The following is a 24,770-nucleotide window of genomic DNA, read 5'->3' on the forward strand; positions in this document are numbered from 1 at the left end:
TCTATCTATCTATCTATCTATCTATCTATCTATCTATCTATCTATCTCCCAGAAAAGGACAGAGCTTCTATATATAAGTAACTTCAAGGCTCTCATTGATAATAATATATATCTGGTATGCTATTTCTTTTCTGATTTAGATGTTTTTTTTGTTTCAACAATGCTTACTGTCCTTACCTCCCACCACCCTCATCCCCTGGGTGGGGGGCAGGATTTTACCTTAAATAATTTAATAGCTTCAGTCTGCAGAGCTTCAGAAGGCAGTGTTGTCAGAGGTGAACTGATTCCTTCTTTGCTATGACACAGAGCAGGATGTCTCCATATCTGAGAAGCTGACCATAGAACAAAGTACTTAATTAAAAGAGGAACTCACAGATTTTACCTTTGACTAAATCAACCCTTCAAAGAGGTTTGGCTCACTCAAGCCCTGCATTCACTATCAAATGGAACAGATCAAGAAAAATTTGAGGTAAGAAAAGAATGACTTTTTTTTTTTTGGTAGAGCAGGGGTAACTGGGATCTAAGTAGATGGCATAAGACTAATCAGATTTCAGGGACATGTAAATTTTTTGAAGGCAGAGACTTTATCACTTGGTCTCAGTAACCCACTGCCTAGAACAGGGTTGTTGTTCAGTCATTTCAGCTGTGTCTGACTTCTTATGACCCCATTCAGAGTTTTCTTGGTAAAGGTACTGGAGTGGTTTGCCATTTCCTTCTCCAGCTCATTTGACAGATGAGGAAAGTGAGGCAGACAAGGTTAAGTGACTTGCCTAGAGTCACACAACTAATAAGTATCTGAGGCCAGATTTGAACTCAGGAAGATGAGTCTTCCTGACTCCAGGCCCAGCACCACCTAGTTGCCCATGTTATATTAAATATTAAATTAATATAGTCAATATCAGATAAACATTTGGAAAACTACCTCTGTGCATTTGTGGATTCCATCCCCTATACCTGGAAGGTCGTCTGCTCTACCATATATTTATCTCCACCAGGTGAAATCGTACTTCTGTCCTTCAAGCTATAGCTCAAATGCCTTCTGTGATCCTCCTTTTCCTCCCATAAATAATCACTCTTTCCTTGTAAATCTTGCAATATTTTGTACCTCTCCTACATAATTAGCACACAATTACTGTTTGTACTACAGTTATTTAAGTACATGTTTTATATCTACTCCTAGACTATAACCTTCTTAAGGGGAGGGACCAGGCCTTATTTATCTTTTTTTATCAATCAACAAGAATTTATTAAATAGCTATGATGTAACACACATTGTACAAGGTACTAGGGATACAAACACGAAAAATGAAACAATACCTCCTCCTTATTTATCTTTCTACCACCAATAGCACACTGCACCATGTTTTGGATATAGTAAGCACTGAGGAGATATTTAACAAATTTCCATTTCCATGTAACCATATACATATTTGCTGAATTTCTTAGTGCTGTAATTAGAACTCTGGTACAGAAAGAGATTGTGAAAAGTTGACTATAACTCTCTAGGAATACATTTCTACTTCCAGTAATTGGTAAACCCTGTTTAGGAAATGAAGAAACACTTACTGGGTTCCCCTTCTATATTAAGCAGTTTGCAAACCAGCTGTTCAAATTCAGACCCGACATTTACATTGGTGCTTCCGGCTGCAACAGTTAGATGATAAAGCCAAGTGTCCTTAAAAACAGATTACAAGAATAATCAACAAACCAAGAATTATTTTCAATTATTTGAGAAAAATCTAATTTAACATGAACAAACAAAGACTTTGGGCTGGATTGCATTTTCAAAATCATGGAGTCTTTTCAGTTAGGCTGATTCTGAATTGTGCCCATGTGCCTAAATCCTGACTGGCATCACCTTCTTTATCTTCTACAGACATTTCTCAGCAGGACATGACCAAATTATGGAGTGCATCAAGATGGTGGGTGGAAGCTGTCTCTAAGAGACTAAAATAAATGATAACAGTTCATTTTCAATTATATTAGACAAAAACTTTTACTAGGTCACTGAACATAGCAGGGATATGACAAAAACCTTTAGTTTTCCCTCTAGAAATCTTTCCCTGTGAGAGAAGTGACATCCCATAACCACTGAATAGTTTCAATGTGAGGGCTCTTGACCATCTTTTTCTTCTAAATTCAGCTTCTGGGAACATTCAGCAACAGGACTGAAAATGACATATCAAATAAAAGCCATGGGCCTACATCTAAATGGGAGGAAAAATTCATAAAAAAATGAACTGAAAATAACTGATAACAAATGTTCCTTTTCTTATTTCCCTGGGAATGCTTTGAAAAATTGTTAATAATAGTGAATAAGCCTCTGTCTAAATCAATTTAATAAAAAAAAATTTTTCTTGTCACCTTTTCATGCTTGGATCCAATTAGAAGGTAGGTTGGTCCTTGCTCTTTGGGATGGATAACGATGGTATAATGTGTAGATAACAGACTGCGACCGCTGGCCTCATAATCTTCATCAGAATCACAAGATCTGTCAACTTCATCAACTTTAGCCTCCCAAAGTTTGATCTGGCCTAAAGGAAACTGAAGCAAATATCAGTAATGGTGAGAAAGCTACTTTCTAAATTATTTTCCTGCTTGAATTTTTCAGACCAAACACTGTCTACTTGGTTCATTGACCTTAAGAAAGTAGAAGATTTCTTGAGCTCCTTAAGGGAGAAGGGAAAGATAAGAGGGGGAGGGGAACAGCATTTATTAAGCACCTATTATGTGCCAGGCACTGTGCCAAATGCTTTACAAATGTTGTCTCATCTGATCTTCACAACCACCTGGGAGGTAGGTGCTATTATGATCCCCATTTATAGTTAAGGAAACTGAGGCAGATGGGGGAAGCAACTTGCCCAGGGTAAAACAGCTAGTTAGTAACTGAAGCTAGATCTGAACTCAGTCTTCCTGACTCTAGGCCCAGCACTCTACCCATTGTGCCACCTAGCTGCTATTTCATTTTTATCTAGGTAGTAAGAATTATAACTGTAATACTGGGAATTTTTTAAATGAATTGTCTGAGAAAGAAAGGCCTGATATATGCCAAAATATCCATAGAAATATTCTTTGTGGTAGCAAATACTGGGAACATGTATTGCCTATTGACTGGAAAATGCTGAGCAAATTGTGATATATCCGTGAATTGTACACTAATTCATGAATTGTACATTAATACATGTACATGAATTGTACACTAATACATGAATAAATACATGAATTGTATACTAAGAAACAATGCATTTAGGGAATTTGGAGAAATAGGAGAAGGTTTGCATGAACTGATGCTGAGCAAAATGATCAGAACCACAGAACAATGACTATAAATAATAGAAACAAAATCAGCACTAAAAGGTAGACAAATAATTATTAATTTTAATGGCAAGTCTTGGTCTTGGGGTACAGACAATGAGCCATGAATACCTCTTCTTAGCAGAGAAGGGGTGGTGGCTCTGATCATAGAATGTGACATATGTTGTCAACTATGGTCACTGTGTTAGTTGGTTTTGTTTAACCGTTTTTCTTCATTATTAATGAGGGCACATTGAGAGGGGAAGAGGGTAATGACATAGAAAAAAGCATTTATAAAATTAAAAAAAATAAAAACACAATCTGACTCATGAGACTCTGGAAATAGAAATAAGATATAGATTGGATCTGTGGTGATGGAGATATGAGCAGATGATGATGATGCTTAAGTTATGATCCTGGAAAACTGGGAGGATGTGATACCCTTGACGAAAATGCTAAGTTCATTAGAGAAGTGGGTTTTGGGGAAAGATAACAGGGTCTGTTTTGGATATGTTGAGTTTAAACCATCTCTGGACATCCAATTTGAAATGTCCAATAGGAAGCTGATGATGGGGGACTGGTGCTCAAGAAAGAACGCGGGGCTGGGTTTGCAGAGATGGGAGTCATTCCATATATGTACATATACAGAGATATGTATATGCACGTATATGTATATGTACACATATGCATATAAATGCACGATTACATACATGCACACACATGTGCATCACACTACATATACACATATGTATATACATACACAGAATCCTCTGACTTCCTGAGAACATGTTTTACATATTTTTTCCAAGTTTGCTAGTCAACATGTAACTGTCTGCTCTTGAAAGAAAATGGAGGAGGTTCATTAATGAGGGCAGTGGTAGGCCCTTGTACCAGTTCTGAAAACAAAAAATGAATAATAATAATGTCCACTCTAGAGCCATAGAACAGTGTAAGGTTAATTAGTTCACAAGGGACTATTCAGCCACAGACTGGGTATTCTCTATGAATACTACATCACAAATTTTTAAAAGGCCACTAGGTCCAAATCATCTTTGGATGACTTGGGTACATCTTTGGATGATAGAGGTGACATAAAGTGCCCATAAATGGTAACTGGGTACATGTATCATCTTGGAGGTCTTACATCTAGTTACTATAATATTGACATGCAAGGACTCTGGAACTTTTCCCAACATGTAATCTTCCATTTCTTATACCTTTAATACCTTTCAATCGAACATATTAGACCCTTTGGACTCCATCCTATCAGACCATATCAGAACCCCAGCCTTGACCCTCCATAAAACTCTGTCTACCCTCATCTGTAAAATGGGGATAATAATAGCACCTACCTCCCAGGGCTGATCAGATGAGTGCTTAAAGTGCTTAGCATAGTGCCTGGTACATAGTAAGCACTATATAAATGTTACTTATTATTAATACTATATTTCCCAGAAGATTTTTAACATGATTTAGATATTTCTGGATCCTGGGGAGACCATAGAAAAGTGATAGGTGGTGCATGAAGCCTCTTTCTTCTGGGCTAAGATGAATTATTAGACATTCTTAGGGTAAAAAGAATCAAGATCTCTGTTTGCCACTTGAAAATACATATTATGTTTTAAACAAAACTTTAATCTAATTCAAAGTTAATAAGTTAAAACTATTAATAAAACTATTAACAACAGTGAAAAAAATTTCAGTTATAATTTTTAAATGCCTCTAAGTAGCCTATTGGTTAAGAACACATACATACCTTATCTTCTTGACTACGAAAATAATACAATGTTTTTCCTATGAGTGTACACCAAACTCTCTTAGAGTAGCCATGTTTCACCTGTAATTATATTATGAAGAATTAAAAATTAATCTCAGAAATCTGATACCTCAAAGTATATCTTCCCTATTCTAATTTTATATATATATATATGTATGGAATCCAAGATTACCCTGTTTGTTTGACCAGGGTACATGTGCTTTGTAATTCACATTCCAAAACACTTAATATTAATTCCAAACATTGCTTTAAAAATACCTGTAGCACAAATCTTTAAAAATATCTATATCAATTTTTAGTAGAATAGTAAAAAGGCTTTTTGTGAACATAAGGAAGAGAATACTCTAAATAATATGTGCACGTATTATCCGACTACTATTATTTTATTATATATGCATGCTTTGGGGAGAAATACTTTACCAAATTCTATATTAATAATTGAGCATATTTCTTCTCTGATGTTTTCATAAAAATCCTTGGATAGAATCTTTACTGAGTAATTTGTTGAAAGGTAATGGAATTGCCACACTACAGTGATATTAATAAAAGAAAGCAAAATGGACAATTAAGCTCACAAATATGGTTACCCTTTCCTCATTTAAACCCTTAGTTATACAAACAAATAGTCCATCTACTTAGAAGTTTGATGGATTGAGGGGCAGCTAGGTGGCACAGTGGATAAAGCTCCGGCCTTGGAGTCAGGGGGACCTGAGTTGAAGTCTGACCTCAGACATATGACACTAGCTGTGTGATCCTGAGCAAGTCACTTAACCCCAATTGCCTTACCAAAAAAAAAAAAAAAGTTTGATGGATTGGAGCACTGCTTGGGTGGGGAAATGCTTCATTTGTATTGTGTTCGTTTTATCAAGCTTGGAAACATATTTTTATAGATGTACCCTTATGACTTTTAGTGGATTTTAGTAAGTTATTGTATAGAAATAAACTTTATGGAGTGCTCTGATAATACTGGCATATTATTTGGCTATAGTCTCCAAGGACTTGAAATGAACAATGATTCTAAAAGCTATCATCTTCATTTTACAGGCAAGGAAACTGGGCCTCAGAGAGGTTAAGAGATATGACCAAAATCACAAAGCTAGTGAGTGTTGGAGGCCAGATTTGAACCCAAGTCCTCCTGTCTCCACGTCCAGAGCTGCATCTGTTAGGCAGTCATGCTGCCTCTTTATTAAGGTGAAGTAATATAAACTCTTTAGCAAAATTATAAATTGAGAAATATGAAACAGAAAATAAGGAAAACATTCTAAGTAACTGCAAATCAGGATATCAATTTATACAAAAGATGACAATATTGTCAAGAAAAACAACATTAAAAACCATTGAAATTCTGATCAATGCAATGGACAACCATGTCTCCAGAGGATAAAGCATGCTATCCACATCCTGACAGAGGTAGAGAAAGAGACAAACCTTTCTGGTCACATCCACTGTATGTATTCATTTTGCTGACTATATTTATTTGTTACAAGGGCTTTTTTCTTTCTCTCAGTTTTTAATGGTGATGAGGAGTTAGGGAGAGAGTTGGGAAGGGAGAGTTAGCAATAGTGATACTGAAAAAAGAGGTCCATTCAAACATTTTCTATTAAAAAAATACAAAGGAACTAGATAATATTATATAAGCAATAGCCTAATTTCTTACTTTTTTAAGTTTCAGAATAAGTTAAAACAATGAAACAAGTATAATTTTGGAAGAATTTCCCTAAAGATTAGAGATAATCCCAAAACTCATGACCTTGCATAGCTCAATAGTTAAAAGAACAATTTGATTTTTTCTTTTAAAAAAGAGTTTCTTTTCTAGGCATTAATGTACCCAGTGTAGCTGATAATAACTTGAATCAAATTAGTTAACTAGCAACATCTACCTTTAAATTCCCATACACACTAATTTTATATACTTGTTATTTTGACAACTTAAAAAGCCTTCTTCCCCAATTCATTAGAATATTATATAGCAGTAGCTCAAATAGTCTACAGATAAACTTTGAGCAAGTAACTAAATCCAAAATAACTGCAGGAAAAGTTTTCTACTCAAAAAAACACTGACTTCAGTGATATGGGAATGGACAGGCTTTTTGTAAGTAATAGGAAGAAAATAGGAAGAAAACTTAAGCTTCATGTCTTCAATCACTTAGCATTTTTGTTGTTTAGTCAATTAGTCGTGTCTGACTCTTTATGACCCCATTTGGGGGTTTTCTTGGCAAAGATACTGGAGTGGTTTGCCATTTTCTTCTCTAGCTCATTTTACAGATGAAGAAACTAAAGCAAGCTGGGCTAAGTGACTTGCTCAGGTTCACACAGTTAGTAAGTATACTAGTAAGCTAGTAAGGCAAGGCCACATTCAAACTCAGGTCCTCCTGACTCCAGGGCTGGCACTCTATCCACTGCACTGCCCCTCAATTTAGTCACCCGATAATCATATCAAATTACTCCAATTAAAAATACGCAAAACAATATGCACGTACAATCAGTGCTTGAAATGTGGAAGAGAAGACAGGAGAAATATAACAACCTGAGCCCAAAATTGGAAGAGTAGTGTCATTTAGGGAAACAAAGAGTCATTCAAGGTAGGGGTATTTAACACATAGCTCAAGGGTCACATTCTACCTTTGACAGCACCATGTAGAACTATGAAGAGTAAAAAAAAAATCCAATCTTTATGAAATATCTTGATGCTGCAATAAAGAAGTAACATTATGTCCTTTGGAAGCCCTAAAATGATATTGCTACAATAGAGATAAGAGGCCATGTAGCCAAAGAGGACGGAGGGTTACCCTTGAAGGAAGGGAGATCTGGTTTCAAATCCTGCCTCTGATATAGCCTAGCTACGCAGCCATGGGCAAATCACTGAACCTCTCAGTGTGCCAGACTGAGACTGTATAAATCAAGAGAAGCTGCTGATAGTGAAGAACGTTCCTACAACAGCAGCTTCCCACATCAATAAAATCACAGGTCTGGATCAAAACAAATAAAAAAAAAAGATAAAACTATGTGTTGGTGTACTAACTAAGCAGTCAGTCAGTAAACGAGCATTATTAAGCACCTACTATGTGCGAGCCATTATGCTATGTGCTGGGGACACAAGAACAGGCAAAAACTAATGGCTGCCCTCAAGGAGCTCACAGTCTCATGTCTAATGCAAACTCCCACTGCATCCAGGACCATCTCCAGTCGTCCTGATCTATATCGAGCCACCGGACCCAGATGGCTCTAAAAGAGGAAGTGAGGCTAGTGATCTTGCACAGCTCTGCCTCACTTAAATTCAATTCCCTTGCATGTCATGGTCCTCTTCAAGAACGAAGGACAAACAACAACGCAAACAACTATGGACAAGCAAGCTATATACAGGATAAAGTAGAGACAAGGACAGAGGGAAGGTATGGTACACATTTGTGCACGATGATCATTTCTAAGAAATTCAGTGTCCTAAGACCCTACCTTGGTAAGCAACCCCTTGACTGTTGGTTTTCCATCAGGTTGGAGGAAAAGAGGATTGGCAGCTTGGACTCGAAGGACATTCTGTAAGACTTTAATCCATTCCTCTAATATATTGGGAGAATCTGCAGTCAGGTAGTAGGTGCGTTTCTCAGTAGTCAACTAGAATGGGAGAATAAAGTAAGTCTTGAGAAATACTATAGGATGTCTTTATTTCTTTCTAAGTCCAGTAGTCAAACCTAATTGCTTAACATGGAAGCAAAGTTGCTTCTCTACACCTTGCCTTCGAGGCTAAGAGTAATATGCAAGAAGGGCCTTTTCTGATTTGCCTAGATGTCAATTCTCCTTCCCTCTACCCTTAATCACTGTGTGCTTTTAAAAATAGAATCTGTGTTTAATGCTCTGTGAACATTCTGAAAAGCAGTATGTTTCACTGAATAGGGCGCTGGCCTTGGAGTCAGGAAGGCCTTCGTTCTAGTCTAGACTCTGATACATACTAGCTGTGTGATCCTGGGCAAATCACTTGACTTCCCAGCCCCTGACAGCTCTCTAAGACCATAAATTGCATAGAAGGTAGTGACCTGCATTGGTACTGGGAGTTTCCTATACCAGTTCAATCACAGGTATAGTTCACATCCTTGTGTGCCTTTTGCCTCCTGAGGAGCAGAACGTAAACTCATTAAGGGCAGGAATTATCTCACTTTGTATTTGTATCTCCGGTGCCTAGGACAGGGCCCAGCACCCAGTAGGTGCTTAATAAATGCGTTTTGATTGACTTACCAACGTATTCTTACTCTCCACATCGTGACCACTTTGTGAAAACTACAATAACTAAATTCTTGCTCAATGTAAAACCGGGTTATTTCAATTTTAACAACAGACACCTTTAATGATAAGAAATTATTGGGTATAAAACTCACTAAAGATGTCCTTGTATCACATCAGTACTTGGAATCTTGGGGACCCTTCCAGGCTTCATACGATTGTTTGAAATTTTGGAGCAGGAGTAATACTAGAAGACATTTCCTCACAAAGAGTTTAATGAAGGAACAAATTCTTTGATGTTTATCTCTTTGGGTGGGAGAGAGGCTCACTAATTACAGAAATGCAAGTCTGTAGAACAGGTAAAATTTTAGGGGCACAGTACATTTCAAACATAGGGGAAAGTTTCTGCATCCTATACATGGCTGCAGCTAATGTATAATGAGATAAATCAACTCTCAACTTTTCACACCTGACTTATCCACAATAAGGATTTTCCACACACTTCCGAAGTCACTTCGTCCACCCACCATGCTCTTCCAACATGGTCAAGCCTCCCCTCTTGCTGTATTCTTTTTATGTTCTTGTAGGCAATTTCTACTGCTCCTCTATTGTTTGCCAATCAAGAAGATTATGCTTGCCTTCTCAGCCTTATTTTTAGAACAATGATGAGCAAACATTACAGGTATTTCAGAAAGAAGTATTTTAATTTAAAACGTCTTCCCTCAGATGCTTATAGAAGACTGCCTTTCTAGTGTTATACCTTCCTTATGGTAAGGCTAGTTTTTTCTTGCACATGACATAGAAGGCTTTTGTGCGTGTGTCTAGGGGCCATGTTCATGAGGGCAGCATAATGTAGAGCATGGGTTCTTAACTTGGGATTTTCCTTGCACATGGTAGGTACTTAATCAATGAATGTTGATAAAGTATTTTGTGAACTTTAAAAATTTTTTGATGATTCTATTTCAATATAATTGGTTTTCTTTTAAATCTATGTATTTTATTAGTTTAAAAATATTCTGAGAAGGGGGTCCATAGGTTTCACCAGACTGCCAAAGGGATCATGGCAAAAAAAGGTAAGGAGCCCTGGAATAGCAGACAGAGAGCTAGATTTAGAGTCAAGGGTTCAAGTACTGCTTCTGAAACATGAGACCCTAAGTAAATCATTTACCCTCTCAATGTCCGTTGGCAACTCTCAGATGACAGAGAAGGTACACTGGTAAAGAGAGGTTCCTCAATGAGAGTTCTCTATACTAATGATACTTTCTATAATGATTCTCTATACTAAAGGTTAGTAGCATGATCTCATTCTATGAAAGGGACACCTGTCAGGTTCATCCTACACAAAAACGATTCCCCTATCCTGGTCATAGTGCTAAACTACACCACTAAAGACTTATTTTTTTGGGTTATTAATTACTTTTTCCAGTCTTTTTCTCTTCAAATATAAATATTCCCAGGATGAGTAACACATTAAATCATTAACACCTTAATGTCAATTAATCAGATACCTAATTTACATGATAGCCTGAGGACACTGGGGATGAGGGTAGAGGTGAAAAATGGAGATGTAAGGCCCATCCAAAGCCAAACCAAACATTGCATGATTTTATCTGGGTCTCTAGGACTTCAAAACTGTTCTAGCATCAATGAAGAGGTGAATCTGGCTGTATTGAATCACCCCTTCAAACAATGATTCAACACACATTTATGAAGATGGCCTGCTAAGTCAACCTCTGTGCTGGGTGCTGGGGAAACAAGGACAAAAATCAAACAGTCATAGGATCACAGATTTAGAGTTGAAAGGGATTGTAGACATCAAATCCACCCTACTAATTTTACAGATGAAGAAACTGGGGCTTAGAAAGGTTAAGTGATTGCCCTAGGGTCTTGCAACTACTAAGTATCACAGACTGGAAGGTCTCCCACTGCATCTGGGGCCATCTCTAGTCATCGTGACCTATGTCTCGCTGCTGGACTCCTGTGACTCTGGAGGAGAGTGAGGCTGATGACTCTGCACAGTCCTGCCTCACTTAAATCCAATTCATTCGCAAGTCAAGACACCACTCTCCAAATGTTATTGGTCCTCTTTGAGAACGAAGGAGGAACAACAATATCAGAGACTGGATTTGAACCTACATCTTCCTGACTGGTCCAAGGTCTCAGCAGAGGCTACATGTGAATCCAAGTCCTCAAAGAGTTTATATTCTCCTAGGGGAGCAGAGCAAACACAAATTCACCTTCCTACTCCTCTTTTCACGTGGATAATTGAGAGTTGATTATGTAGGATATAAAAATACTTGAGACAGTTACCTGAACTGTTTGTTTATTATCTCCTCTAACGATATGACTGGACATACTAAGTTCAATATGGCCCTGGGGCTTTCTAATCACATCACTCTGTGAAAAAAAGAGAAAACCAAATTTAATGTGATAATCTGCAATGCAATTTTAAAAGATTATTTTTAATTTATGGAACAAAACAAGCATTTCCATAACATAGTACAATAGAAAAGATAATTGTACATGAAACTGCAAATCTGCTATGCACAACTTGCTATTCCTTTAAATATACAAACAATTTTTTAAAAAATGCTTTGTTGTCATTACTGGAGTTCTGTGGATGAAAAGGAATCAGGAGTTTGAGTTACAGTTTGGTGGATATCATAGTAAACAATTTAGTGCCTCATACTCACCGGAGATTTGTAATAAAGTAATTCACCACCTTTAAGAACAAACCACCTCCGTTTCCAGGTCTTTACTTTACCACCCATTTTTAACAAATAGCCAGATTTTTCCAGGGGCTCCTAATTTTGAAAAGAAAAAGAAAAATCTCATAAATGTGTCAACTGTTGGACCCTCCTAACTGAGGGGTCTATTGATATGAAAAAATATTACTGTGCTTACATTTTTTCCATTATCACTGGAAGAAGAACAAGTTTTGGGGAGCTTCAGCTCTGGTTCTGAATATTCTGTATCCGTTGAATAGGCGTCAGGAGGAATAGCATAATCGCTTTCAGAAGTTACAGAGGATAAAGACACACCTGATTGATTAATAAAATAAAGTGCATTCATGTTATAACCCAGACTATCTCAACATGTAGCCGATGGCACAGTGGGAAAAAGCACTCACAGGCTTTGGAGTCAGAGAACCTGAGTTCAAATCATGCTTCAGACTATCTGTCTGGTCTTGGGCAAGTCACTTCTTCCCGGGGTTCTGTTTCTTCATCTACACAACAAAGATGGCCTTGAGTTCCCTTTAGCTTCTACTGTCTGGAGTCTCTAAGAGATGTTAGTGTTTTATCCCCTAAGTCATCATGGATTAACCTTTACACATACACTTGATTTGGCTTTGTAGAACACAGATCAGAAGAAAAAGGAAAGGAATTGGTAGAGTTAGCCAGGCAAGTTTCTATTGAGGTCAGGAAGCACATGAAATAAAGGGGTTTGGGTGTGTTTACACAGATAACATATCTTGAAGTCTACATTTAGAATAGATTTCTTCTTGTATCACTACTTTAAAAAAATCATGACTCCATCCACATGGGCATCCTACCTACTGAAACAGCTGTTTTGATGGCACTGTTTTTTTAAGTCTTGATTTCTTCACATTAGGTATGAATGAAGATTAGCACTTGTTCTGCAAGTTATTTTGTTGTTCAGTCATTTTCAGACATGTCTGACTCTTTGTGACTCCATTTGGGGTTTTCTTGGCAAAGATACTGTAATGGTTTGAATTAAGTTATATTTTAATTCATTTTTCTTCAATTTCATGTTCAATGAACTGTTTTTCACTGGGTAAATGCAGATTCCTTGTGACATAGTACTTTTTTTTTTTTTTTTTTTGCTAGGCAATGTGCCAGGGTCACACAGCTAGTAAGTGTTATGTGTCTGAGGCCGGATTTGAACTTGGCTCCTCCTGACTCCAGGGCCAGTGCTCTATCCACTGCGCCACCTAGCTGCCTGTAATCATTTGCCATTTCCTTCTCCAGCTCATTTTACAGATGAGGAAACTGAAGCAAACAGGGTTAAGTGACTTGTCTAGGGTCACATATCTAATAAGTATGAAGCCAGATTGGAACTCACAGAGATGAGTCTTCCTGACTCCACTCTATTTATTGTGCCACCAAGCTGTCCCTATAAGTTACAGTCACATCTATATAGAAGTGACTTGCCGAGGGTCAAAAAGCCAGGGTGTGTCTGAGGTGGGACTTGAATCCAGGTCTTCCTAACTCAGAGGTCACCTTTCTACCCCATACAGTATGCTGCCTTTAGGAAGGCATTATAGGTATGATTATTTGCACTTTACATAAAAAGAACTAAGCCCCAAAGAGAAGGGACTTGGCTTAGGGTCACACAGTTAGTGTCAGAGTCAGCATTCAAACTCTCATCTCTCTTGACTCCACATCCATCACTTTCCTATTATAACAAGCTGTCCCTTTCCATGACATCACTTCCTATCACTTCAAATGATATCCCTTCATAATCTTTCGTGTGATATCACTTTATATCTGACTCAGGTTCTCAATATAAGTTAAAGCATGCCCTCTAATTATTAAAAAGTCCCTCGTGGCAAGCATTTTTACCCAGTTATTTTGATATCTGGAAAGAGCTATCCATGGTTATATTGTTCATGGGCTGTCTTAGAGATCTTATCCTGCCACAGATGTCATCCCACTCACTTTTTAAATATGTGATGCTTTTTTTAAAATAGTGAGTTATTTTAAAGTATGATCCAATGTCATTTTCTTCTCCTCCTATAACTTAGAGTTTAAAAAGTCACTTCCACATTGATTCACTTCCTTTAGGAAAATCTACTTTCACCTAGTAAGTCATATGTGATGAATCACTAAATAAAAAAAAATTCTCCCATTGTGATGAAATATGCTATAATTTTTAAACTTGTATTTGGGCTTAGCTTCAGATCCATACACTAAAATAAAAAACTGGGGTACCTATCCATCATATCAGCAGGAGCTGATACAAAGTGTTTGCTAACATTCAAAGATCATGTTGTAACTTGCTATGTCAATAACATACATCATTTCTGTTTCTTATTTGATATAAATTCATAATGGCAAAAATAACAACTAGCTTTTAAATAATGCTTTCATGTATATTAATGGTTATATGACCTATAGATCTTAATCTATGTAATCACATTTCACTGTAACATCTATGTACCACATTTCATTGAAATTCATTAACAATTTCAGAAGACACACCCATTTAAAATGTGTTCTGGCTGCCATTTTGTTAAGAGAAAGAATTTGGGATGAAAAATCGCTTTGGAGATGTTTTTCTGACTTTAAGTAGTATATCATACTCCAGAAATTATCAGAGAATAATCAAGTGATAAAAAGAATGCCAAGCAATCAAGTTGAAAGAGAAACCATATTTCATCAGGTTATTTACCTTATTTTATCTCCACAATAACACTATGAAGAAAGTAGAGTAGTTATCATTTTTCTATTCTACAACTGAATAAACAGATATAGAAAGGCCAATGACTTTCTGAATGAATATCACACAATTGGTTTAGTCATCATGATAACTCCAGTCTCGTGACCCTGAAAGTTTTTTTCTATTATACTAGAGTAGAGGTATCAAACATGTCACAATGTGGGGGCAGCTAGGTGGCGCAGTAGATAGAGTACTGGCCCTGAAATCAGGAGGACCTGAGTTCAAATCCGGCCTCAGACCAAACACTTAACTCTTACTAGCTGTGTGACCCTGGGCAAATCACTTAACCCCAATTGCCTAAAAAACAACAACAACAACAAATATGTCACAATGTGACCTTCAATACCCCCAAGTGCAGGCCCAAACCAGATTAAAATGTAATTGGGAAATATTTTACAAAAGAATGAAAATACAATAGAACACAGATGATGATAATATGTGATTTTCTAAGTCAACATGCAGCCCACAGATAACCTTATGTAGCATTTAGTGTCTCCTATTTCTAGTTGAGTTCAACACCACTACCGTAGTATATCAGCCATGGATGGGTTGTGTTAGCACTAGAGGTGATACCCCAACTGATGGAATCACAGAGCCATTGGGGTTGGATGCTCTAAAGCAGGCATGTTGATAAAGAACTCTCATACTATAGAGATTATATTCCCAATATGTTTTGCAAATTATTTGATGTTCGTGTAGAGTCGAGGTATCTCCTCAGTTTGGGGACTTCTTCTTACCTCGTTTCATGGCTCGAGGGCTCCCTGGCCTGCTTCGATTTCGAGAATCTGATTCAGATGTCCGGGAACTGGATCTAGAACTGTCTTCCTCTTCAGATCCTGATGAGTCATCTAAGAATGGGCTGTTGCTTATTTGGGTTGCCTTCTAAAGAAAAGTAGCACAACAATCTCATAAATATAAATATGCATATTTACGTAGCTTTCTATAGCTGTTTCCTCATGAGAACGTGCATATATATACACAAACACACAAAACAAACACATACAAGATAATTTTTTGTAAATTCAAGTCATGGAATAAAATTGTCTTAAGACATTCCAAACTCATTAATTTTGCCATTCTTTAAGTAGTATTTTTTAAAAGTCCACCTAATTCTAACTAACAGAGGATTTTGTAGACATAAAAGGCCTTTAAAAATATGAGTGTTGTCAACATCTGAATAAAATCATTTTAATTTCAAGCATATTTCAGGTTATTTGGGGAGAAAAAACAAACCTGGCAAGGATATAAAGATCTTTCTAAATTAGAGCTCTAATTACTACATCATTACTAATATGGTTCTTTTAAACAATGAATAATGGGAAAAAATCTACATGAGAACAATAGAAACCAACTCAGTCTTTTCCAGACATTTTCCATTGCTCCTGTGTTCACAATCCACTTCTGATATGCTTTTCAAAGTCACAGGCATACCCAGGAAAAACATCAAGTTTGGAATCCAGAGCCTGAATAAAGGAGATTGTACAGAATTTTCACAACCACAACTATGTTTAATAATGACAACAAAGTTACCCCTTTCAAAGTTGTATACACTGGAGTTGTCATATCTTTGTAAATCAGAGATGTATACAGTCCTGATGTAGAATAAGAAGGCATCAACAAAGAATCTGAAATCAAGAACAGAATAAATGACAATTGTGGATTGAAATGCCAGTGGAGTGGGGAAGGGAATGTCTTTCTTCTGAATGTGACAAAATTTAGAAAGGACATGAACATATACTAATGCAAGTGGCTCTTCACTAAGATTTCTACAGAATGAATGACAGCACTTACAACCTGCAGCACTTTCAGACTTAATTGTACATTAGACTAATTTTCAGTGTTTTTCATGCATATAGGATCAAGTCAAAGGATTGAGAGGTGGTATGTATTAATCATTTTTCTCCATCTAGATTGGAAATTACTTAAGGGTAGTAATGATCATGTCTCATTCTTCTATATTCCTGACAGTAAGTACTTGGTACAACTCTAGGCATACAGAAGGTGCTCAACAAATATTTGCTGATCTTTCCTAAATGTATGACTACTTCATGCAAACACCTTATGATTACCTGATGTTACTTCCATGGAACTCTGCTATCAATCACTTTTTTCAGGTGAGCATCAGGTGAAAAAAATCTAGATCCTACACATGTGAAAAGGAGAAGAGGCCAGCAGGACAAGAGGAAGATTCCAGGATACTACTCTTCCCACTACTAGGAAGTGGTTTGTCCCCCAAAATCATCTACTACTACCTATTTCTACAGATTTACAATGTGAAAATCTCACACAAGAAATTCTTTGTATCTATCCTTTTTCGGGTAAAGAATTCACAGAATCACAGAATGTCAGAACTAGAAAGGACCTGAGTATCCATCTAGTTCAAATCCTTCCACAATCTAGAAAAGAATCTTCTCTATGAAATACCTGACAAGTGGTCATGCGGCCTCAATGAGAATAATAATAATGATGATAATTAATAATAATAACTAGCCCTTCTATGACATTTAAAGGCTTACAAAGTGCTTTACAAAAATTATTCCAGTTGATCCTAACAATAACCCTGTGCATTAGGCGCTATTCTGATTTCCATTTTATAGATGTGGAAAATAGGGCAGAGGCTAAATGACTTGCCCAGGTTCACACAGCTAGGAAACATCTGAGGTCAGATTTGAACTCAGGTCTTCCTAAATGCAGTTAGAGCACTATATCCAATATAAAGGAATCCAGTAGCTCCTGAGACAACCCTTCCCATTTTTCACCTGAAGCAAAATAGATTTTGCACCAGCCTCTTCTTTTAATTCTGTGAATATTTATGTTTCAAAAGTTTCTTGTAAAGGATAGATTGTTGAATTCTGCTTTCTAATCCATTCTGCCTTAATGGAATCATTATTATGATTAATTGTGTATCTGTGCCCTCCTACCCCCCCATTTCCTTTGACCTAATGCTTTTTGTTCTCTGTCCATTACGTGGGCTCCCTCTTAACAAAGAAGGTGTGAAAGAGAAAGTGTGCTTTATACTTTGTTGTTCAGTCATTTTCAGTAGTGTCTGACTCTTCGTGATTCCATTTGGGGTTTTCTTGGTGAAGACACTGGAGTGGCTTGCCATTTCCTTCTCTGGCTCTTTTTACAAGTGAGGAAACTAAGGCAAAGAGGGTTAAGTGACTTGCCCAGGGTCACAGAGCTAGTAAGCATCTGAGGTCAATCTGAACTCAGAAAGATGAGTCTTCCTTATTCCAAGCCAGTATTCTATCCACTGTGCCACTCAGCTGCCCCTTGTTTTATATTACTGATTTATAATTGCAGGGATATAGTTCTTCCCTACCTCCCACTCTCCACCCCTACCCCAACCTCAACCCAGGGTAGCTAGGTGGCAAAGTGGATAGAGCACTGGGTTTGGAATCAGGAAGACTCCTCTTTCTGAGTTTAAATCTGGCTTCAGACACTTACTAGATGTGTGACCCTAGGCAAGTCACTTAACCCTGTTTGCCTCGGTTTTCTCATCTGTAAAACGAGCTAGAGAAAGAAATGGTAAACCACTCCAGTACCTTTACCAAGAAAACCCCAAATGGGGTCACAAAGAGTCAGACATGACTGAACAACAGCAAATTCTTCCCTCTGCCCTTCTGCAACTTACTCAGTTTCCCAGTCACAAGTTCCTACTTTTTAATTCTCCCATCACAATCCACCCTGGGATGTTGGAGTTTGTTTTAATTATCTACCTTTCCTCTAAAATCATGCTCTCTTCTCTTCCTGTCCCTTCCTATTTCTCTGTCGAGCTTAATGTATTTCTACACTAAACTCTATGTGTTGTGGGCACTCAGCCCTTCTCTGTCTGGTTCAGATCAAAGCAAGGTTCTTATGATTCCTCCTCCCCACCCCATCCTCCAACCTTATATGTTCTTGATCTTACACAGCCCAATTATATGAGATAGTTCTTTCCCCTTCCTACTCCTTTCTTCCTGTGTACATTCCCATTTTCTTCTATTTTCTTTCTTTTTATTAAGACCATAAAAACAGAGCCAAATCACCCCCTGTCTCTCTGTTTGTCATTTAACTCCTTCTATGACTCTTGAGACATTAGGGTTCTCAAGGTATACTTGTTTCTTCTCTCTGTAGACTGTAATCACTTTCATCATTATCCAGCCCCTTCCAAGTGCTCAGATGTACTTACCTTCCTAATTTATTCTTGATTCATGTATTTATATTTCATAGCTTCTGTTGAGCCCTGATCTTTCAACAACAATGCTTGATATTCCTTGATTCTATTTCTCCTCTGTTGGGTAAGTTATTTTTGGATTTTGGCTGTAACATTCCTGGGAGTTGTAATTTTGGGGGTTTCTTTCTGGAGGTGATTGGTGTATTCTTTCTGTTTTCACTTTGCCCTCTGGTTCTAGTCAATCTGGATAGTTTTTATTTATGATTTCTCAAAATAAAGTAGGATTTTTAAAAATCTAGGATTTTTAGAGGTTCATGGTTTTCAGGTACTCAGGTGATTACAAAATATTTTCTTTTCCTTTTCTATCTTTTGATTTATTCCAATATCATGTTGTTTTGTGGAGTCACTAATCTTTATTTGGTCCATTCTAATTTTCAGGAAGTCTGTATCTTGGATTAATTTTACCACATTCTATTCTAAGCCATTAATTCTCTCTCTCTCTCTCTCTCTCTCCCTCTCTCTCTCTCTCCCTCTCTCTCTCTTTTTGGCGAAGCAATGGGGTTAAGTGACTTGCCCACGGTCACACACCTAGTAAGTGTTATGTGTCGGAGGCCGAATTTGAACTCAGGTCCTCCTGAATCCAGGGCCAGTGCTCTATCCACTGTGCCACCTAGCTACCCCTAAGCCATTAATTCTCCTTCTAAATCTTTCCTCCATAACCTCAACTTTCTTGTTTCATTTCTTTTTAAAACAGATTTTTACTGATATCTTTTATTGCTTCATTTCTTTTTAAAACAGATTTTTACTGATATCTTTTATTTTATATCACCTATATCCTTACCCCTTCCTGTGCCCAGAGAGTCATTCCTTATAACAAAGAATTTTTTAAAAGATAAAAAAGCTAACTGAAGTTTCTTTTGGGGGTTTTTTATCCAATTTAGAGCTCATTTTAGATCTCTGCTGGAGTAAAAGTGGGAGAGTTAGGCTCCTCTGTACTTTTCATGAGGCCCTGGAACCCTATTCCATCCCACTTTGGGTATCCTTAATTGTTGGAAATTTCCCCTTATATTGTGCTTAAATTTGCCTCTTTTTAACTTCTACCTACTGATTCAACTCCTGCTTTCTGAAGACAAACAGACTTTTCTACTTTTCTACAAGGCAGCCCTTGAAATACTTGAAGATAACTCTGATGTCATCTCTTCTCCAAGCTAACCAACCCTGGTTCCTCCAGATGATCCTCATACGACATGAATTCAAAGCCCTTTATATCATTCTAGTAGACCTCCTTTCCATGTTTCCAGCTTATCAATGTCTTTTCTAAAATGATACACCTAAAACCAAACACAATACTACACATGTGGTCAGACCAGACCAAGAATATTGTGTGATTATAACCTTCCTAAACCCTGGATGCTAAGCCCTTTTTAATGAAGCCTAGGGCAACTAGGTGGCACAGTGGATAGAGTGCTGGACTTAGAATCAGGAAGACTCATCTCTGTGAGTTCAAATCTGGCTTCATACTTATTAGATATGTGACCCTAGACAAGTCACTTAACCCTGCTTGCCTCAGCTCTTCATCTATAAAATGAGTTAGGAACGAAATGACAAACCACTTCAGTATCTTTGCCAAGAAAACCCCAAATGGATTTACAAAGAGCCAGACAAGACTGAAAACAACTGAACAACAACAAAAGACCACATTAACTTTTTTGGCTGCCATATCGTACTATTAATTAATTTTAAGTTCGCAGTTAACTGAAATTCTCAGACTTTTTTCAAAGAGTCATCTGACTATGCCTCCTCAGGCTGTCCTTGTGATTAACTTTTAACCCAGGTTTAAGACTGTACATTCATCCCCAGTAAATTTCATCTTATCGGCTTCAGCACAATGTTCTAGCTTGTCAAGATCCTTTTGAAACTTCTGTCATCTAATGTATTAACTAACCCTCCCAGTTCTATGCCATCTGCATATCTGACAACCTTGATATTTATATCTTTATTGAAGTCATTGATAAAAATGTTAAATAACACTGGAGCCACCCTTCTAAATTGACATGGAACTATTAATGGCAACTCTTTGGGAACAGCCAAGTTAACCATTCGACCTGTTTGAGTCATCCTGGTTAAATTATCCTGTAACTCATATGTTATCTTCATCTTTTTCACAATTACAGCAGGAAATACAACTAATTAGAATGAATCGTGTGTTGGAATTCAAAGTATACAGCTCTAAATTGAAAATGATGAAATTTAACATGTACTCTAAAAAAGACAATAATACAAGATAACTGTCGGTAAGTTTAAGCCCGTCTGTTGTTTATTGCAGCGGCAGTGCTTTATCTTAGATAACCCACAAGCCCTAAGCAAATTGCACAAGGTATACAAACCAAAATCACTTACTTTTATTAATATTATCTGTACTGAAGACTTCAGACATTCGAATGCCTGATTTGGCCACAGCATAAATCCTGCTTTCCTAGTTTAAAGACAGAGGTTTGAGTTAGTGTGCCCAGTCATTTTTGATGCTCAAACTTCTCTCCATTCATCATTCTGTGATATTATTGCAATATAATTGTCAATGCTAAGTAAAATATGCTATTTTGAGGACATATGAAGGCATTTTTCATTTGTTAGTTATTTAATGAATACTGTATTATATTTATTTTCTTATTAATATTTTGACTTTTTTTCTAGAGACAGAAAAACTTAGAGAAGGCATTTATAATTACTAACTATTCTAGAATCTCTACAACCCTCATAAGATAAAAAGAAAAAAAAATTAAAGTGGCTCTGACATGAAGTGAAAAGTTAGAGCCAAAGTATAATCAGGAGGCTATTTCAATCAGTCAATTAACAAGCATTTACTATGTCAGTCAATAAATATTTATTAAATGCCTACTATGTGCCAAACAGTGTGGCAGGAGATAGGCTGGGGATGCAAATAAAACCAAAGACAGTCCCTGCCTTCAAGGAGCTTACAATCTAATGGAGGAGGACAACACACAAAAGAGAGCTGAAAAGAGGAAGGGGAGATACGGGGCATGATGGAGAGGTCTAAAAACAGTGGGAAATGGGGAGAAGACTATACTAAGCCCCTTCTTTAAATGGAGGCCCACAAGCCCATGACCTCCATTCAGAGAATCTGGAACCTGTGGCCTCGAGGCTACATGTGGCCCTCTAGGTCCTCAAGTAGGGCCCTTTGATTGAATCCAAACTCCACAGAACAAATCCTCTTAATAAAAGGGTTTGTTTTATAAAACTTGGACTCAGTCAAAAGGCCACACCCAAGGACCTAGACTAAGGTCACATATGGTCTTGAGGTGCAGAGTACTGATGAGATGTGAGTACCCATGTGGATTCAATCTTTCAGGATAATATGATTTCCAATGATGAGTTTCCTAGGGAAAGAAGGTATGGCAAGGTCCACAGACATCCGAAAGCAGTATAACTGGTAGGGAATGGGAAGAAGACCACACTTAATCCCTTCCATAAATGTGCTATATCCTGAGGGTACAAAGACAAAAGACTTTACATTCTAAGGGGTATACTACATATATGTGCATATATTTGTATGTCTGGTATGTAGATGCAGACACATACAAAGCAAACATAAGGTAACTAACTTTGGATGAGAAGATGCTAGCATCTGGGGGGGTTAGCAAAGGTTTGATGAAGAAGGTGCCATATGAGTTGACTTTTTAGGAAACTTGGGATTCCAAGAGGCAGAGGTACAGAGAAAGAGCATCTCAGTCATGGAGGCCCCATCCAGTGCAAAGACATGGAGTCAGAAGATGGAATGTTGGGTCTCAGGGACAACAAGCCAGCCCACAAGGCTGAACCTTAGAATACAAAGAGCAGAATATGTGTAAGATGACCAGAGAGGGTGAGGAATGGGTGAGATTGTGAAGATTGTTAAATACCAAGAGATTTATTATTCTTCATTTCTATCTGGATAAAAGCAAAAAAAAAAAGGCAAACTAAAGATCTGATTTGAGATTTGCAAAAAAAAAAAATGGACAGAGGGGGATTCCTGGGATAACATGGAAGTACTTTGGGTTGTGGTAAGCATGAAGAATAAGTTTAGAAAGAATGAGGCAGAGGTTACAATCCAAAGAGTACTGAGTTTGACGTCAGAGGAGCTGGAAAGCTCCTTGGAATATTGGAAGCACTTACTGCCTGTGTGACCTTAGACAAGTCACATTAACCTCTCTGAGACTCTGTTTCCTAATCTATAAAATGATGGGGGCTGGTCCCCCTACAAGTTTCCTCCCAGCTCTAAATCTATGCTCTTAATCTAAAGGTAAGCTGGTATTTTTATTTTGTTTTCCTTCTCTTATGGAAAATAAAGTCACAAAACCTTGAAAAACCCAATTTTCAATACTTAGGCTGCTAAGAGGCACTTGAAAGCAGAATTACTTCTCCAGGGTCAAGTGGACTCAGAGAAAGAAGACCAAGATGAAGGGCAATAAGGAAATAGGAGCAGAAAAAGTAGTTGGTTTTTAAAAAAATTTTTTTTTTAGGCAATTGGGATTAAGTGACTTGCCCAGGGTCACACAGCTAGTAAGCATCAAGTGTTTGGTCTGAGGCCAGATTTGAACTCAGGTCCTCCTGACTCCAGGGCCAGTGCTCTATCCACTGCACCACCTAGCTGCCCCCAGAAAAAGTAGTTTAACACAATGAATTCCAGTCTCATGTAACTTCTTGGGAAAGTATACATATTTAAAAGGGTCAGAATCATGGAGGGACATTGTCTAGGGGATAGATAATTGGAATCTTAGCGTCATATTCCAACATGTTTCCCTGTGCCATCCAGTATTTAATACTATATTGTAGAAGAATTCATGGTGGTCTGGACACAAAATACATTGCAATTAAAGGTTCAATTCAAAATAAGAGTGGATGACCTTCTATTTCTCTATGAACGTACTGTATTTGTATTCAGGAAATCATGCTCTTTTAAAAGAACTTTAAAATGAATTAAGCCCCTAATTTATCTAAAAATCTAACAAAGCCCTCCAACAGCTCAGATACCATTTATAAGACTGATTTTAATGAAAGTATTATATGGTACTTACTGTGTTCCCAATGAGTAGTCAGAAGAAATTGAATTGGATCATATTTTATAAACTTTTTTTAATGATCCAAAGGTGGCCTCTGCTACAAAAACCAATCTTTATCAGTGGAGGCAAATTCCTTCTACCAGCACAGATTTTCTAATTTATGAAGTTGCCTAGGGGCAATGAGTGTGACTTGGTCAGAGTCATCTAGCCCTTATATGTCAGAGATGGGACTTAAACCCAGGTTATCCTGATTCTAAGACCGGCTCACTATTCTCTGCGTCAGAAGGTTCTTAATCTGGCGTCCATAGACTTGGTCTTTGGATAGATGTCAGGACAGGGGAGAGTCAATGAACTTGGATGGAAAAAAATTACATCACTGAAACTTGGTATTTCTTTTAATTATGAATTAAAAAACCCAATATCATTCTGAGAATGGGTCCATAGGCTTCAACAGATTGCCAAAGGGATCCAAGACACAAAAAAACCCCTAGCTCTATGCCAAATTGCTTCTAAGCTCATCTTCTATAACACCTATATTCTCCCAGTAAAGCTATATGGCTACAAATCATGGAATACAATGATCTCAGAAGAATCATAATTCCAAATGAGCCCAACGGAAATGGAAACCTACATGGTAGGTTTAAAGAGGCTGAGCCTATTACCAATGGGGCAGCTAGGTGGCTCAACAGATAGAACACTGGGCTTGGAATTGGGAAGACTCATCCTCATGAGTTCAAATCTGATCTCAGACACTTACAAGCTATGTGACTCTGGACAGCTTAACCCTGTTTGCCTCTGTTCCTCATCT

The 24,770-nt window shown here is 37.5% G+C and overlaps 1 protein-coding gene across 2 annotated transcripts in view; it reads right to left on the reverse strand.

Moving 5' to 3' along the window:
• The window catches only part of PLEKHH2 (pleckstrin homology, MyTH4 and FERM domain containing H2), a 121,786-nt gene that overhangs the window by 41,728 nt on the left and 55,288 nt on the right, over nt 1–24,770 (reverse strand). For both annotated transcript variants that reach the window (XM_027865492.1, XM_027865491.1), the window contains exons 9-19: nt 21,303–21,378; nt 16,277–16,371; nt 15,484–15,628; nt 12,191–12,327; nt 11,980–12,090; nt 11,597–11,683; nt 8,525–8,683; nt 5,051–5,131; nt 2,365–2,544; nt 1,567–1,675; nt 220–332 (exon numbers count right to left, since the gene is read on the reverse strand). In XM_027865492.1, coding sequence (XP_027721293.1) covers nt 220–332; nt 1,567–1,675; nt 2,365–2,544; nt 5,051–5,131; nt 8,525–8,683; nt 11,597–11,683; nt 11,980–12,090; nt 12,191–12,327; nt 15,484–15,628; nt 16,277–16,371; nt 21,303–21,378 — 1,293 coding nt within the window. The remainder of the gene's footprint in view (nt 1–219; nt 333–1,566; nt 1,676–2,364; nt 2,545–5,050; nt 5,132–8,524; nt 8,684–11,596; nt 11,684–11,979; nt 12,091–12,190; nt 12,328–15,483; nt 15,629–16,276; nt 16,372–21,302; nt 21,379–24,770) is intronic.

The sequence above is a fragment of the Vombatus ursinus genome, unplaced genomic scaffold (genome assembly GCF_900497805.2).
Source record: "Vombatus ursinus unplaced genomic scaffold, bare-nosed wombat genome assembly UNPS02014778.1, whole genome shotgun sequence".
Taxonomy (NCBI): domain Eukaryota; kingdom Metazoa; phylum Chordata; class Mammalia; order Diprotodontia; family Vombatidae; genus Vombatus; species Vombatus ursinus.